This window comes from Anomaloglossus baeobatrachus, chromosome 6 (assembly GCF_048569485.1).
Source record: "Anomaloglossus baeobatrachus isolate aAnoBae1 chromosome 6, aAnoBae1.hap1, whole genome shotgun sequence".
Taxonomy (NCBI): Eukaryota; Metazoa; Chordata; class Amphibia; order Anura; family Aromobatidae; genus Anomaloglossus; species Anomaloglossus baeobatrachus.
The window spans coordinates 42,644,824-42,662,757 of record NC_134358.1 but is presented as its reverse complement, the minus strand read 5'-3'; the positions used below and the strand labels follow the sequence as shown (position 1 = coordinate 42,662,757).

The following is a 17,934-nucleotide window of genomic DNA, read 5'->3' as shown; positions in this document are numbered from 1 at the left end:
TATTCCGAGACACTATGTTAACCTGGAAATCAGTGAGAAAGAAGCTGAGTCTTTCATGGAAAGTGTCTAAGTACTTGAACCCTTGGGCATCTCCAAACTTCCCCTTGGGAAGAGAAAACAAGCTGTTTATTAGATGGAAAGAGAAGGGCATTAGGTGGGTGAAAGACGTTATGAATGTGGAGGAGAGAAGGTGGATGACAGGCAAAGAAGTGCTAGATAAGTATGACCTCAATAGCTCGCATATTATCCAATATGAACAATTAAAATTTGGGGTGCTTGGAGATCTGAGTGAGCTTGGAAGGGAACTGAACAGAAGTTTGATTGATGAACTTATGGAGGGTGATATAGCAAGTGTCAATGTCTCTCATATCTACCGAATATTTCGGGGGGTGCTTATATCTAGGGAAGATAGCCGTACCCTAACAGCTTGGGGGAAACAATTGAAAGGACAAGAAGTGGTGGGCACCATATTGAAGGGTTGGGTACAAGTGCGGAAACATGTTACTAATGAGAGATGGAGGGACACTCAATTTAGAATCTTACATAGGGCTATCTTGGGATTCAATATACCAGGAAGAGATATGCGATGTCCTAAGTGTCAAGAAGAGAAAACAGATATGTTACATGGATTATGGAAATGTAAGAAAATTCAGGGGTTTTGGAATCAAGTTAGGGCATTTGTTAGAGCAACATGGGGAATTTCTAGTGATTTAGAGTTAATGGTGTGGATTTTTCACTCCTTTGAGAAAGGAGTAAGAGGGGGTTCGGAGGCGCAGGGACAGAAAAATTTTGCAATACTACATGACATAGCCATGATAGCCAAACGATGTATTTTAAAACACTGGATACACAGAGAGAGCCCATCCATGAAGGAAGTCATTGGCGAATTACACAACCTATTGAGACTAGAAAAAATGGCAGCGGAAAGGGACAAAGACAGGTTGACAGGCAAGTTTTTTGGGAGATGGAGAAACTTTATTGAACGCCAATTTACCCCGGGAGAGATAAATAATGTGATGACACCTTTTACACACTCAGAGTGGTATCTCTTGAATGATATCCAAGACAACTTGGGTAAATTAAGAATCATCCAGTAGTGGGTTGTGGAGAGCGGAGAAGATGAGCAGATAAGGGTATATCGGGACACATCAGCAACTTCGGAAATACCTAGGGTTGACACAGGTTTTAACGACTTACCAAAGAGCAGTCTGGAATTTTAAGTTGGGACAATATCCCCTATTATGTTTTATTCTGTCAGAGGAATGTTCTTCTTTTGTAACCATGAAGGTCTTTGTTATGTTTATAAAAATTGAAAAAATTTAATAAAAACATTTGGAAAATCACATCCATGAAAATATAAAATTATTTAATGTCATAAAAGAAAAAAAATAAATAAAAAAATAGAAATGTCCAAATTGTTGTGTTTTGGTCTCTGAACCTCCCCCTTGTAATACAATACAAAGCAATCAAAACTTTGCATGAATCCAATAGAGTGCTGATAAAATGTACAGATTAGCATGCAAAAAAAAAAAAAAATCAAATGTCAGTTTTTTTAATGGAAAAAGAAAAAAGTTAAGGCCACTGGAATATGGCAACATAAATCAAAGTTTTTTTTTTCTTTTTAAAAACATCAGAATATTTTTAAGCCACTAAAATAATTCTAAAAAAAAAATCCAAAAAACTATGCAAGGTGTTGCTATAATCAGACGGACCTAGGGAATCATGTTGCCAGTTAATTGAATGCAGATACATCTAAATCCAAAAATAATGGCAGAATCTGCTACAGTGCAGCCAATCAACAAACGTTATTCCATGAGAAAGATAACTGTACGCTGCTGCTGTGAACAATAAAACTAGAATGGAGGTGTCCGATAGACGCCTATCTATGTCTAACTCCTGGGCTTGATGTCAGCTGTCAATTCACAGCTGGCATCAACCCCACAAGTATTATCCCCATTGCCACCGCACCAGGGCAATCAGGAAGAGCCTGGCAAGGCTAATGAATGCATAACCTCTGGGGCAGATTGGGGGCTGCTATGTTTAGGAAGGGACAAATAACCATGACCCTGCCCAGCCTGTCAATATCAGCTCTCAGCTGTCTGTTTTACCTGCGCTGGTTATAAAGTTATCAAAAATAGGAGGGAGCCCACGTCATTTTCTTTTTTAAAATTCCGTATCCACATGTGGTTGCAGGGCAATTGCCCCCTTTTTGCAGCCCCCTAGCCCTTACTATGACCATTTAACAGATATTTTACAGAACAGAAGTTCGGGTCTCCATTGATTTATATGGGGTTCGAGGTAAAGTTCGGGTCCCAAACCGAACTTTTAACTAAAATCCAGCCGAGCTTTTACAGATCCGCTCATCTGTAATCATAACATGTCGGATGTGTTTGGAGGTGAATTGGAGCTATGTTTCATAAAAAATTAAGGGTCAACTGCTAGAAGTCATGTCCTAATTAAACCCCTCTTATGGTCTTCACCCTGCACTGGCAGAAAAACTTGGAAACAATCAAGTCAGACTTATTTCATTATGAAATCTGTTAGTTTATTGCCTAAAAGTCATTTAGGGATGACTATCCATGTGCATAAGTGCTTATGAAGAAATGTTCTTTTGTGGAGGGCATATTGGGTCAATGAGTGTTAATCCGGCGACCAACTAGGAGAATAGTCATTACGACCAGTAACGTTACAGAGGCCCAGTCCGCCGTATGGTCGCTATATTTTCACACCAATAGGACGTGAGCTTCATAGTCATCTCCTCTTCAAAGGATTGTTCTGAACTCATCAAAGATGAAGTTAGGCACATGAGCGTCCACCACCTGCGAGAAGAGAAAAATATGGCGATCACACAAGTCTGAGGCTGTCCCTGACATTTTCTTCCCGCCCCGATCACCATGACCATATGTCAGTCTAGGGGTGTAATGCCTGATTGGAGCAACAGACACAGACTGGCTGTAAGGGGAGTCTAGAGAAAAGCCGCTCACAAAGCAGGACCCCAAGAACTCTGCAACCCTTTAACCCCTATATAGGGATTTGGAATTACACAGAGCTCCAGAGATCACTACCTGTGGTAGGCTGTAGTCCGTGGTCGTCAGGCAGGGTCAACAACCAGGAGATGCAAAACAGGAACCGAATCGGCAGGCAAGGGCGTAGTTAGGAGACAAAGCAGAGGTCAAATCCGGAACTGGCAGCAAGGTACAAAAACGACAGGTAGGAGGGTAGTCAAAAAACAAGCAAAGGTCAGCGCACAGGAATCAACATACAAACAGCACATAAGCCAGGAGTACAGAACTATCTCTGGCAGTAGTCATGTGACAGGAGGGGGAATAAGGGTGTGGTGTCTTCCCATTGGCCGCAGGTGAATGTTGGCAACGTCAGCTGGAAGACACACACGCCACCTACAGTCAGCCAGTGGTACTGCAGGTTCCAGGGAAACCCAGCCTAGTGGATGAGCGGAGCCTGTGCTCCGCAGAGCCACGGGCACCGACTCCTCTCCAATCACCAGCACTATCCATGGTGGGAACATGGCGTTGTCTGGCGATCGGAGCAGAAGTCGCAGGAGCGGGCTCCGGTGGGGACGTGACAAGGTGAGTGGAGAGGAGAGAAGCCGCCAGGGATCAGCCTCGAACTAGTCATCCATGACGCACAGTCCCCAGCCTGATTTTCAAAGTATGCTTTTTTTTACACTATGCAGCATTTCGGAGTAAGACAGAAAGCTATAATAACTGAGCTAGACTGTGATTCATGATGGTTCAGCCATGACTGGTTACCTTTAATGAAACAATATGAAAATCCCTTTAAATAGGACTTTCGTCTCTCCTGACATCTCTGTGTTATTATATACTGTACTTGCATTCCCCAACATATAATATTTCTGGAGCATCTTTTTTTCTCAAAAACACTTGTATTGCAGTAGCCTTCTGTTATTTCTCCTGAAAATGTGTGAATAAATTCCCAACCAGTCTTTACTACTCCCTTTGTCAATACAGCTTTTCTTCTCACAGATCGACACAGTCATCACTCAAAAGTGTGTTCAGTGCCAAGGGGAATGGTATCACTCAGCGGCCATTTGTTTGATTTGTTTTTTACATTTCCAGGAGGAATAACAAAAAGGAACACCACAATACAGAGGCATAAAAAAAATATGTGAAAAGCAAGCATTAACTAAAACAGATATGTGAAGACTGAAGGCCTGATATATTAATTGTGATTTCCTGATCTTCATTTTTATCTTTAAAGGGAACCTGTCAGGTGCCATATGGACCCAGAGCCACGAGCAGTTCTGGGAGTATATTGCTAATCCCTGCCTAGCAGTCCCTGTATTTAGTAGCATAGCTACAAGGATCTTTAGGAAAGGTATTTCTAAAGATCCATTATTATATGCTAATGAGCGCAGGGACTAGTGGCAAGGGCGTTAGTTCCGTTGGCTAGTCGACCCCCTTGGTATGTAAGCATGCTCCCGTGGGAGTGCTAAAATGCTAATAAATGCACAGCATCAGAGAATGATCTCACTCACCTTTCTGCTGCCATCGCGTCCGACGCTGGATTTTGGCTCAGTGCATATGATCCCGGACTTTCGGTCATGTACACTACATGGGTTTGAAGCCAGAACCCGTTCACCCGGCTTCATAGTGCGCATGACCAAAAATCCGGGATCATGCCCACTGAGCCAAAATCCAGCATCGGACGCAATGGTAGTAGAGAGGTGAGCACAACTATCCTCTGATGCTGCACATTCATTAGCATGTTAGTACACCCACAGAGGCGTACTTACATGCTAAGGAGGCCGACTAGCCAATTGAACTAACGTCCTCGTAACTAGTCCCTGCGCTCATTACCATATCATAAAAGATCTTTTGAAATAGTTATTCTCAAGATCCCTTCATTTGTGCTACTATAGCCTGGGACGGTTAGGCAGGGATTAGCAATATGTATCCAAAACTGCTCGTAGTTCTGGGTGCATATTGCACCAGACAGGTTCCCTTCAACAAATTTTTATAATTTTTCAGCACCAAAAGTGATAAATTGTTTAAAAAGTCGACCGTTTTGTCTAAAAATCCGCCAAATTGTAAAAGGTCCTCTGGAAACTATTTGAAGAGGATATGGGAGAAGCAGAAAAAAACCAAGTGACATTTGGTAAAAGTCTCATTTCATGAATCTGTCTAAAACATCTGGTACTAAATTAATGAGACTCAATTACTATAAGATTTCTAGCCAGATATACATGGATATAAAAGTAAGAAAATGTCCCCAAAAGTGAAAATACTGATATTTTTGCTATGGGAAAGTAGTTTGAACGTACTGTCTGTAGACACTAACCTTCCTTGGCAGCTTGGTGAAGTGAACATAATCTTCGAGGAACATGAGTGCGCCAACCACGTCCGCCGGCATCTCTGGAATCTTCTGGCTGCAACCAACAAAACAATGAGCCTATCCCTCTGGACCGTACACATGAGAAGAACAGACCTTTTGCTGTGGTCATCTCACCTCGTGCTCTGCTCCATTGATGAGCGAATGAATTGCCCAATAAGTGCCAAGAATTGCTCGGTGTATCGGGAATGGAACTGCTTTAGCAATGTGAGAAGGCCGAGTACTAATGGCGGCCAGTCAATGGCGTCTGCCGGCTTCTTGCACGTCATACCTGGCAATGAGATACATCGATATCATGATAAACTCTTATATAAGGATTCTATTCTAACACACAATACATGGAATACAAACTTGGCAGGAGTACCAACATGGTAGCCAAGGTAACCCACCGGTCCCTCACTTGCTTTAAATGCTGAAGTCAGAGATTAACAGTAGCATTAAAGGCGTTATGAGCAGCGATCGGAGCTGAGCTCCGATCGCTGCTGTTACAGACAAATATCGGCAGTGTAACACAACCAGCATCAGCAGGTATGGTGCAGGCTCAACTTATGAACCTGCTCTATATACATGTACGTTACACTTTGTGAAAGGATTAAAAGTAAAAGGTTATAAGATGCAACACACAAATAACTAATGGAGTGATGATGCGCTGTGTAAGAATTCAGGCTTCTCTAACTGTGTATGTGAAGGTCCAGGCTATGAATCAATTGTCCGTATAATAAGAGCATCTGTGTTTGTATGATTATTGTTCAGATGCTGCCTTTGGAATGTGTCATTGAAACAAATTATACTAGGCTGAACAATGCAAGTATTCATAACATGCTGAAAGAATTTATAATCTGTTGGTTCACACCATGTGGGATGTTGACTCCTTGTTCATGCTCAGCAAGGTGTTAAAGATAATGAAGCCAGCCGAAATGTACAATGAACAAAGAAGTATTCAGTAGCTGGTTCAAACTGGTATTAGGAAGCCACTAGCAGGCTGATGACGTACTACATAGACTTTGCTGTTTATCTCTGACCAATCAGGGACAATGTTGAACTAAATAACTGTGTGTATTTTATAATATACGAATTAGAGGAACATTGAGCCTCTCCCGCATAGAGGCACGTCTCTGTGTGGTCATTTTATCTCTTACATACATCTGCGCAGATTTGATTTGGACTTTGACTCTGTGACCCTGAAGACCCCTTAGCAGTCTCCCCCGACATGTGGAATCCCTTTAAATTTACTTTGCAAATGCAGATCCTCTCACTCTTGATTTATAATTTTTAAAATGGGGGTGGGGTTACAACAGTACATGGAGGTGTGGCCAGTGACTGATGGGTGTGGCCAAACAATAGAAGCTGATATGTGGTCTAAAACCATTGACTTTCAATTGTTTGTTTAATAAAGTCTGTTGTTTGTCTTTCATGGTTTGCTGAGATTTATGGTTCCGCATAATCTGAGGAGTCACACATTGCATTCCACTGGAGCACAGCATAATTACAGCACATTGTACATTACCCAGATTTTTGCTATACTGCAACTTTGGTAACTGAGCGATGAGGAAAAGGAAGTTGACAATGGGAAAGAAGGACAATTGCTTAGTGGTGATGTAAATCTGGAAGAAGAGAGACATCCTGAGGTCAGAATCTACCGATCGGAAGTAAGTGAATATAGGAAATAATCAGAATGAGGAGCCGTCACCTTGTTCAGGGGGTTGTGTGTCCCGGCAGCTTCTAGGTAGGCAGTGATCTCATAGAGCAGGGTGTTGTCCTCCTTGGGGCACGGCAGGGACGGGTCCTTGTAATGTGCCTGGATGTCAGAGAGAATGGCTCTGGACAATAGAAAAACAGCACTAAGTAATAATATTATCTATGCCTCATCCTGACAACTGTGCACAATGTTCTATCATATGGAGGTGTAACTCAGACCACCAAACCCTCATATAGACAACGATGGGAAGACATGTCTTAACTCTGACCTGAGGGCTGCATAGGAGAGAGGGGCATACACTGAGCCAAGAAATATATAGAGTCCTGCTTCCCCTGCCCACTTATAGGGAAAGCCTGTGAGTCCTGCTTCCCCCGCCCAATTATAGAGGAAGCCTGTGAGTCCTGCTTCCCCTGCCTACTTATAAAGAAAGCCTGTGAGTCCTGCTTCCCCTGCCTACTTATAAAGAAAGCCTGTGAGTCCTGCTCCCACTCATAGAGAAAGCCTGCGAGCCCTGCTTCCCCGCTCACTTATACAGAAAGCCTGTGAGTCCTGCTTCTCCTTCCCACGTATAGAGAAAGCCTGTGAGTCCTGCTTCCCAGCTCACTTATAGAAAAAGCTGTGAGTCCTGCTTAACTCGTCCACTTATAGAAACAGCCTGAGTCCTGCTTCCCCCATCCACTTATAGGAAAAGCCTGTGAGTCCTGATCCCCCGCCCAATCATAGAGAAAGCCTGTGAGTCCTGCTTCCTGTTAGAGAATAGTCAGCCATAATATGCGGAGCAGCCATGTTGTATCTAACAGCCATCTTGGGCAGACCTGAGCAAACTAACTTTGCAGCTAATGAGATGCATTGGCTAGAGTTCTCCCCCCAGAGAGGAGAAAGAGATGATATCAGTGTTATTAGCAAGTATAGGAAAAAGTGAAAAAAAGGTTAAATCGAATAGAAGAATACAATTGCGTCAGTTGATAGATGGTGATGTGTAGTCATGAATAGTAGGTATATTGAATTGATAAAGAAACAAAGTTGTCAATAGAGTTGTCAGTGTTTGAAGAGTTATGTGAAGTAGAAGCGCCTTCAAGGATCAGAGATGTTAGCCATGACAACATTACTGAATTAATTAAAAAGTATCATGGAGGCCCATAGGGATCTGATAAGTTTCTACCGCAATGCTCGTAAATAATGTCATGATGTATCATTATATTCTTTGTTTTCTAATGTGTACGCCTTTCCCTGCAGTATGAGCTTTCCTTTGTCTAGCATGTATAAAAGCCCCCACACGCCTATCGGGGGACACTTCTTCATCTGTTGCTAATTCTGCTGTTCTGCAAGACACCTGCGTGTGTCTTCGTGCCGCTAACCTGTCTCATCTGCTCTGTTGCTATCTCGGAATAAACTTCAGTCTTTGCTTGGAACGGATTGTCTACAACGTCTTCTTAGCTCTCGAGGTCTACGAAAACTTTTTCTGTCACTTCCCCGCCCATTTATAGAGAAAGCCTGTGAGTCCTGCTCCCCCGCCCACTCATAGAGAAAGCCTGTGAGTCCTGCTTCCCCGCCCACTCATAGAGAAAGCCTGTGAGTCCTGCTCCCCTGCCCACTCAGAGAAAGCCTGAGAGTCCTGCTCCCCCGCCCACTCATAGAGAAAGCCTGTGAGTCCTGCTCCCCTGCCCACTCATAGAGAAAGCCTGAGAGTCCTGCTCCCCCGCCCACTCATAGAGAAAGCCTGAGAGTCCTGCTCCCCCGCCCACTCAGAGAAAGGCTGTGTGTCCTGCTTCCCTGCCCACTTATATAGAAAGCCTGAGTCCTGCTTCTCCCGCCCACTTATAGAGAAAGCCTGTGAGTCCCGCTTCCCCATCCACTTACAGAAAAAACCTGTGAGTCCTGCTTCCCTCGCCCATTTATAGAGAAAGCCTGTGAGTCCTGCTAATAATGGATAGTTCTATAACTATAAAAGGTTATATCCAAATGTAAGACCCTGATATTTTATTTATTGTGAGCCACACGCTGGACTCTGATACCAGGATATCCCACTTCTGACTCTTACTCGTTGAAGTTGTCCAGGGCGGCCGCCAGGTGCTTGGAATCGAATTTACAGGAGTAATTTAATTCATTTGCAATTTGCTGCCGCAGAATCTGCATCTGTCCTACCTGCAAAGAAAAAGCAGAGCAGATCTGCATTGACCGGGAGAGAGAGCGCAAAGTCTGCTTAGTGCTTAAAGGAAAAGTCTGCATATCAAGGCATTGTGTCCAACTGGCGCCACCTTCTGGCCAAGTGATGCAACCAACACAGATGGTAATTAAATGGCTAAAAAGCAACGATTGCAGATAGCTCCAGCCGCTGCGGTTTACAGCAAGATGCCAGCGCCTGAGCCCTCTCCATACGTCGGCACCTGACATGTGACGCCCTATCACGTCAGATGTCAGTAAAGGGTTAATACAGTGGTCGGCTATCTGTTGTAGGGGATATTCAGAATTAGAAGGTAGGATCTGCTGTTTTCCCTCATGACCAGCACCGCTCTTGTTCATGGACTGAGCCTGGTATTGCTGTTCAGCACCATTAACTTGCAATAACAGACAAAGCCTATTCCTAAGAGTGGCGCTAGTTCTAGGGGAACAAAAGCAGATCTCTTATTCCAATCCTGGACAACTCCCTAAAGGCCGACAGGTTACATAGTTACAAAGGTTGATAAAGCCTCCGGTCCATCTAGTTCCTCCTTCCTCCACCAATTATATATTTTGTCACTAAATCATTTATAACCGACAATGTTGTGTACTGAGGAAATCATCCAGCCCTGATATAAAAGCTGTTATAGTGTCTGCCATTACTACCTCTTGTGGTCGGCATTCCACAGTCTGACTGCTCTAACTGTAAAGAACCCTTTCCTATTTAGCTGCCGGAATCGCTTTTCTTCCACTCGCAGTGAGTGCCCCCTGGTCCTTAGTATTGTCTTTGGAAGGAATAAGTCATGTGCCAGTCCTTTATATTGACCACACATGTATTTATACATATAAATGAGATCTTCTCTGAGACGTCTTTTTTCTAAGCTAAACAAATCTAACTTTTTCAACCTCTCATCATACGGGCGGCCTCCATTCCTTGTAGTAGTCTAGTTGCCGCCTTTGAACTGACTCCAACTTCTGAATGTCATTTGTAAAATGTGGAGCCCAAAACTGGATCCCGTATTCCAGATGTGGCCTTACAAGTGATTTATAGAGGGGTAACAATACGTTGGGATCACGGGATCTAATCTCTCTTTTTATACACCCTAGAATCTTGTTTGCTTTAGCAGCTGCTGCCTGACATTGAGTGCTGCTGCTCAGCTTATTTGTAATGAGAATACCCAAGTCCTTCTCCTGTTCTGTAATTCTGAGTTTACTTCCATTTAATGTATACGCAGCTATAGCATTACTCCGTCCTAGGTGCATTACTTTACATTTATCAACATTAAATCTCATTTGCCAAGTATCTGCCCATTCTGACATCTTATCCAGATCATTTTGTAATGTTGTACTATCAAGGTCAGTTTTTAACATCCTACATAGTTTGGTGTCGTCAGCCAAGACTGACACTTCACTTTCAATCCCATCCACAGATTTTTTTTGTTGTAAATAAAGTTGCTGAGAGGAATCTATAGAGAGGGACAATGTCATTAAAACATATTAAGAGTGTTATAGTACATTAAACATCAAAATGTAGTAGTATTTGATAACGTATGCAGATGGCAGCGTCACTCACCTTCATTATAGCATCCAGATAAGGTGTCCAGATCTTCTGTGTTTTGGTGATTGCAGAAGAATAAATTTTGGCAGAATTGGCTGCAAAGGAACAAAGGACAAGATCCTGAGTGCTGCATCGCGCGTGCGCAGGGATATTGTGGTTCGCGCAGGCGCACTTTGCTCTTGTTGTTGCTGACGCAAGGGCAGTTAGGTTTCAGGCTCTGCCCCAAGCAGGGCAAAGCAAAGTGCGCTTGCGCGAACCGTGATCTGCCTGCACAGGTGCGAAATTTTGTCTGGCTATGTGGATGACGCAGGGCACGTCATCCACATCGATCAGATTAGGAGGACGGTGATTGCCATCAGGGAAGAGAGACAGGAGCTGTGGCAAAGACATCCATTGGACCCGACCAGTTGCATTTGTATACAGCGCAGGAGCTATTCAAAAGGTTTTCTTGGGGCTATGCAGGGGGGTCAGGGCCTAATGTACCACTTTTTAGAATGCAGCATATGTGCTAAGGAAGGTGGTGGGATTAGCTCATACACTAAAAAACTGGTGACAGGTTCCCTATAAGAAACTAGGAGCATTTTTGCCCCCCCTCAGAGATGGAGGCCTTCAGCCTCTATAGCTAAGGCCTGTTTCACACATCCGGCATTTCGCCGGATCCAGCACACTCCAGTACCATGCAATACAGTACAATGGCATCGCGGCAAGCTCCGGTCACGTGATAGCATGTGACCGGAGAGTGCCGTGATGCCATTGTACTGTATTGCACTGTACTGGAGTGCGCCGGATCCGGCGAAATGCCGGATGTGTGAAACGGGCTTAGGTCTCTGCAAACAATTCCTCATGGCCAGCAACATGCGCTCACACAGGGCTATGTCATGTCTTATGAAAGACGACCTAACCACCAATGTCAGGGAAACTGTTATGTATAGCAGTGCTCAGTGCACTCTCCAAAGAGAGGCATTAGAGTATAAAGGAACCTAGCATTGGAGATACACCTTGATGTTGGCTGTTGGGCTCACATAAAACCGGCCTTTTTTATATGCTAAGTAATTCAATTTTTATACGATTCTTCCCAGCATTAATGCATGTTCATATTTTTATATTCTCGGTTATCTCTTAGCATTGCAGAGTGCACCTGTCCCTTTATTTGTTATAATATATCTCACCTATAGTATTCACGTCCCATCAGTCTTACTTCTATTCAGCATCATGATACATTTATGTATGGTCCGATTTTTCAGTTGAGAGAAAAATATTTCTAATTTTGTGGCTAATACCCCATCCCCCCATGTAAATGTACTCCAACTCTTTCATTATTCATCAATAAACCCCATCATGACAGGCCTCAGTAAACTCTAAACTCTTACCTACAATCCCCTTTATTGGGGTGACGACTTTCTGCATCGCTCGAAGTGTCTCTTGAGCAGTTTTGTCCTTCAGAATAACCCTCTGATATAAGCGGAGGAAGCTCTGGAAAAAGAAAGGGATGAGGCAGACTCTAGGTTATGTACAGCGACGAGAAAGGTCATGTCCATGGACGAGGAGATCAGTCAACTCTATAGAATTACATTATATATGAGTAATGATATTGAGAGGATCTTGATGTTCCTTTGTTCATGGTGCACAACATAATCAAGAACTTTACAACCCATGACACTGTAGATAATCTCCGAGGATGTGGATGGCAGAGAAAAATTGATAAAAGTGTAGAACGCAGGATAGTCCGGATTGTGGATAAGCCCTAATTAAGCGCCAAAGAAATTCAAGCTGCAGGCTCAGGGGACATCAGTGTCAGTGAGAACTATCTGTCCACATCTGAATGAAATGAAAGTCTATGGAGGAGACCACAGGGCTGTCCTATTCGTGGCTGCGTTTCCATCCACTGCTCAATAATATCCCTCACATGTCATGGGGGAAGATTAAGGAGGAAGACTTGTTACCCTGGTGGCTCCTATTACAGGACGCACTGGTATCAATGAGCTCTGCACCACCAGCTGATCGGTCACATGTTCGTAAAGGCAGACGGCATGGAGGCCAGATGTTGTACATCAGGGTCAACAATGGTTTGAAGGTATAGACCGAGTGAAAGGAGCCTGTTACAGGGGCGATGAGATTAAATGAAAACCTTGAACTCAATGACTCGGTGAACTAATGCCTTTATCCATATAGTGAACTAGGTGATAACAGGGAATAATAGTGTCCAGAGATAGTGTCTCAATTTTACCTGTAGTTCTTTCACAATCATGAAGCATAGTAACCTGTCCAGACCATTTAATCCAAAGGTCCCCAGGGAGTCCTGGATCTCGGAGAAGAGATGGTTGTTGGTCACCTCCTGGTGAGTTCTCACGTCGTACCAAGTGTTCATCTGATCTATGTAACAAGTTACCCTGAAAAGAAAACACAAGGAAACTATAAGTTATCCCAAATGTATCACCGTGGGGAGATTTAAGACAGCAGCACACTACAGTGACACGATACACATCTATTAGGATGTGCAGGGGGCGGAAAAGAGCAGAATCAGCCGATTGTACATGGGGATAATTGCTCAAGAGCCACATGTGATGGCTCTAGACAGGCGGTTTAGTCTAGGCCACATAAATCCTTGTTTGAGCCACTTCTTCATATTTTTCGTTATATAAGACGCACACCAAATTAGAGAAAAAAAAAAAAAAAAAAAAGGAAAAAAATAAAATGGTGTCCGTCTTCTAATCAGGTGCTGTCTTACCGGGGCAAGGGTGTGTGTTTGGGGTGCGCAGCGGTGGTGAAGAGGAGGTCACAGGCGGCAGGGGCAGTCGTGGTGCAGGGCAATGCTGCAAGAGTCCTGGATGCTCGCTGCGAGCACTGTGAGGCAGAGAGACCATCAAGGAACTGTCAGCTTCAAAGAAATGGCGCCCAGAGTTGGCACGTGCGGAGACTGAGTAATCAGCTCAATGACAAGCCGAGATGTCGTCTGCGCACGCGCCACCTCCGGGCGCAATTTTCCTGAAGTCCACAGCTGGGACTTCAATAGGCCGAAGGCAGCGCATGCGCAGATAAAATCTTGAGCCAAGAGCTCCAGTATTTGAAGCGCACACCGCCAACGTCTTCAGGATGGTCAATGAAGCCACAGAGCAGCACCGCCCGCCACGCAGAGCAGCGCCGCACAGCCCGCAGCATCGTCCCTGCCTCCTGTCACCATTCTTCACCACTCCCCAAGTAAGCTACATTCAGATTATAAGATGCACTTATTTTCCTCCCAAATTATTTGGAAGGAAAAGTGCATGTTATAATCTGAAAAAAGAGAATTTTGTTTACTTACCGTAAATTCTTTTTCTTATAGTTCCGTATTGGGAGACCCAGACCATGGGTGTTTAGCTTCTGCCTCCGGAGGACACACAAAGTACTACACTTAAAAGTGTAGCTCCTCCCTCTGAGCTTATACACCCCCTGGTGAGCAGACCCACCCAGTTTAGTGCAAAAGCCGAAGGAGAATAGCCACCCACAAGTAGAACAGAGCAAGAGCCGTAACAACCGGAGACTCTGTCCACGACAACAGCCGGTGATAACACGCGGAACAAGAAATTGCCAACAGGCAACAGGGAGGGAGCTGGGTCTCCCAATACGGAACTATAAGAAAGAAGGGAATTTTGTTTACTTACCGTAAATTCCTTTTCTTCTAGCTCTAATTGGGAGACCCAGACAATTGGGGTGTATAGGCTATGCCTCCGGAGGCCGCACAAAGTATTACACTCAAAAGTGTTAAGCCCCTCCCCTTCTGCCTATACACCCCCCGTGCTCCCACGGGCTCCTCAGTTTTGGTGCAAAAGCAAGAAGGAGGAAAAAGAATTATAAACTGGTTTAAAGTAACTTCAATCCGAAGGAATATCGGAGAACTGAAACCATTCAACATGAACAACATGTGTACACAAAAAAACAGGGGCGGGTGCTGGGTCTCCCAATTAGAGCTAGAAGAAAAGGAATTTACGGTAAGTAAACAAAATTCCCTTCTTCTTTGTCGCTCTATTGGGAGACCCAGACAATTGGGACGTCCAAAAGCAGTCCCTGGGTGGGTAAAATAATACCTCGTAAGAGAGCCGTAAAACGGCCCTTTCCTACAGGTGGGCAACCGCCGCCTGAAGGACTCGTCTACCTAGGCTGGCATCCGCCGAAGCATAGGTATGCACCTGATAGTGTTTCGTGAAAGTGTGCAGGCTCGACCAGGTAGCCGCCTGACACTCCTGCTGAGCCGCAGCCTGGTGCCTCAAAGCCCAGGATGCGCCCACGGCTCTGGTAGAATGAGCCCTCAGCCCTGATGGAACCGGAAGCCCAGCCGAACGGTAAGCTTCGATAATTGGCTCCTTGATCCACCGAGCCAGGGTTGATTTGGAAACCTGTGACCCTTTACGCTGGCCAGCGACAAGGACAAAGAGTGCATCCGAGCGGCGCAGGGGCGCCGTACGAGAAAAGTAGAGTTTGAGTGCTCTCACCAAATCTAACAAGTGCAAATCCTTTTCACATTGGTGAACTGGATGAGGATAAAAAGAAGGTAAGGAGATATCCTGATTGAGATGAAAGGAGGATACCCCCTTAGGGAGAAAATCCGGAACCGGACGTAGAACCACCTTGTCCTGGTGAAACACCAGGAAAGGGGCTTTGCACGACAATGCTGCTAGCTCAGACACTCGCCGAAGAGAAGTGACTGCTACTAGAAAAAACCACTTTCTGCGAAAGTTGTGAGAGGGAAATATCTCTCATTGGCTTGAATGGTGGTTTCTGAAGAACCATCAGAACCCCGTTTAGATCCCAGGGTTCTAACGGCCGCTTGTAAGGTGGAACGATTTGACAAACCCCCTGCAGAAACGTGCGTACCTGTGGAAGCCTGGCTAGGCGCTTCTGGAAAAACACAGAGAGCGCTGAGACTTGTCCCTTAAGGGAGCCGAGCGACAAACTCTTTTCCAGTCCAGATTGAAAGAAGGACAGAAAAGTGGGCAAGGCAAAAGGCCAGGGAGAAAAAACCCTGAGCAGAGCACCACGACAGGAAAATTTTCCACGTCCTGTGGTAGATCTTGGCGGACGTTGGTTTCCTAGCCTGTCTCATAGTGGCAATGACGTCTTGAGATAACCCTGAAGACGCTAGGGTCCAGGACTCAATGGCCACACAGTCAGGTTGAGGGCCGCAGAATTCAGATGGAAAAAACGGCCCTCGAGATAGCAAGTCTGTTTGGTCTGGTAGTGTCCACGGTCGGCCGACCGTGAGATGCCACAGATCCGGGTACCACGACCACCTTGGCCAGTCTGGAGCGACGAGGATGGCGCGGCGGCAGTCGGTCCTGATCTTGCGTAACACTCTGGGCAACAGTGCCAGCGGAGGAAACACATAAGGGAGCTGAAACTGCGACCAATCCTGAACTAAGGCGTCTGCCGCCAGAGCTCTGGGATCTTGAGACCGTGCCATGAACATTGGTACCTTGTTGTTGTGCCGGGACGCCATGAGGTCGACGTCCGGCACCCCCCAGCAGCAACAGATCTCCTGAAACACGTCCGGGTGAAGGGACCATTCCCCTGCGTCCATGCCCTGGCAACTGAAATAATCTGCTTCCCAGTTTTCCACGCCTGGGATGTGAACTGCGGATATGGTGGATGCCGTGGCTTCCACCCACATCAAAATCCGCCGGACTTCCTGGAAGGCTTGCCGGCTGCGTGTGTCGCCTTCGTGGTTGAAGTATGCCACCGCTGTGGAATTGTCCGACTGAATTCGGATCTGCTTGCCCTCCAGCCACTGCTGGAACGCTTTCTGGGCAAGATACACTGCCCGTATGTCCAGAACGTTGATCTGAAGCGAGGACTCTTGCTGGGTCCACGTACCCTGAGCCCTGTGGTGGAGAAAAACCGCTCCCCACCCTGACAGACTCGCGTCTGTCGTGACCACTTCCCAGGATGGGGGTAGGAAGGATATCCCTTTCGATAATGAAGCGGGAAGAAGCCACCACCGAAGGGAAGCTTTGGTCGCCTGAGAGAGGGAGACGGTCCTGTCGAGGGACGTCGGCTTCCTGTCCCATTTGCGTAGGATGTCCCATTGAAGGGGACGCAGGTGAAACTGCGTGAAAGGGACTGCCTCCATTGCTGCCACCATCTTCCCCAGGAAGTGCATGAGGCGCCTCAAGGGGTGTGACTGGCCTTGAAGGAGAGATTGTACCCCTTTCTGTAGTGACTACTGCTTGATCAGCGGAAGCTTCACTATCGCTGAGAGGGAATGAAACTCCATGCCAAGATATGTCAGCGATTGGGCCGGTGCCAGATTTGACTTTTTAAAATTGATGATCCACCCGACACCCTGGAGAGACTCCAGGGTAGTGTCGAGGCTGTGTTGGCATGCCTCTTGAGAGGGTGCCTTGATCAGTATCCAAGTACGGAATCACCGAGTGATTCTGAGAGTGGAGGACCGCTACTACAGTAGCCATAACCTCTGGAGCAATCGGTACGTGGAGATAAGCATCTTTGATATCGATCGATGCAAGGAAATCTCTTTGGGACATTGAGGTGATGACGGAGCGGGGGGATTCCATCCTGAACCGTCTGGTTTTTACATGTTTGTTGAGCAGTTTCAGGTCCAGGACCGGGCGGAAAGACCCGTCCTCTTTTGGGACCACAAACAAGTTGGAGTAAAAACCGTGGCTCAGGTGCTGAAGAGGAACCGGGATCACCACTCCTTCTGCCTTCAGAGTGCGCAGCGCCTGCAGAAGAGCCTCGGCTCGCTAGTGAGGCGGGGATGACCTGAAGAATCGAGTCGGGGGACGAGAGGTGAACTCTATCTTGTAACCGTGAGACAGAATGTCTCTCACCCAGCGGTCTTTTATTTGTGGCAGCCAGGTGTCGCAAAAGCGGGAAAGCCTGCCACCGACCGAGGATGCTACTAGAGGAGGTCGAAAGTCATGAGGAAGCCGCTTTGTTAGCGGCGCCTCCGGTGGCCTATTAAGGACGTGACTTAGACCGCCATGCATCAGAGTTCCTTTGTTGTTTCTGAGACCTTTTGGACGAGGAGAATTGGGACCTGCCCACGCCCTGAAAGGACCGAGACCTCGACTGCCCTCTCCTCCGTTGGGGTATGTCCTGTTTGGACTGGGGTAAGGATGTATCCTTTCCCTTGGATTGTTTGATGATTTCA

General features: G+C 45.8%; 1 protein-coding gene across 2 annotated transcripts in view; it reads right to left on the bottom strand.

Annotated features, from left to right (window-relative positions):
- Window positions 1-2,520: 2,520 nt before the first annotated feature.
- The window catches only part of WASHC5 (WASH complex subunit 5), a 200,986-nt gene continuing 185,572 nt past the window's right edge, over window positions 2,521-17,934 (bottom strand). For both annotated transcript variants that reach the window (XM_075352876.1, XM_075352877.1), the window contains 9 exons: window positions 13,015-13,177; window positions 12,158-12,260; window positions 10,803-10,882; window positions 9,111-9,214; window positions 7,061-7,190; window positions 6,878-6,974; window positions 5,488-5,641; window positions 5,320-5,407; window positions 2,521-2,819 (listed from right to left, as the gene is read on the bottom strand). In XM_075352876.1, coding sequence (XP_075208991.1) covers window positions 2,763-2,819; window positions 5,320-5,407; window positions 5,488-5,641; window positions 6,878-6,974; window positions 7,061-7,190; window positions 9,111-9,214; window positions 10,803-10,882; window positions 12,158-12,260; window positions 13,015-13,177 — 976 coding nt within the window. In that variant the 3' untranslated portion in view covers window positions 2,521-2,762. The remainder of the gene's footprint in view (window positions 2,820-5,319; window positions 5,408-5,487; window positions 5,642-6,877; window positions 6,975-7,060; window positions 7,191-9,110; window positions 9,215-10,802; window positions 10,883-12,157; window positions 12,261-13,014; window positions 13,178-17,934) is intronic.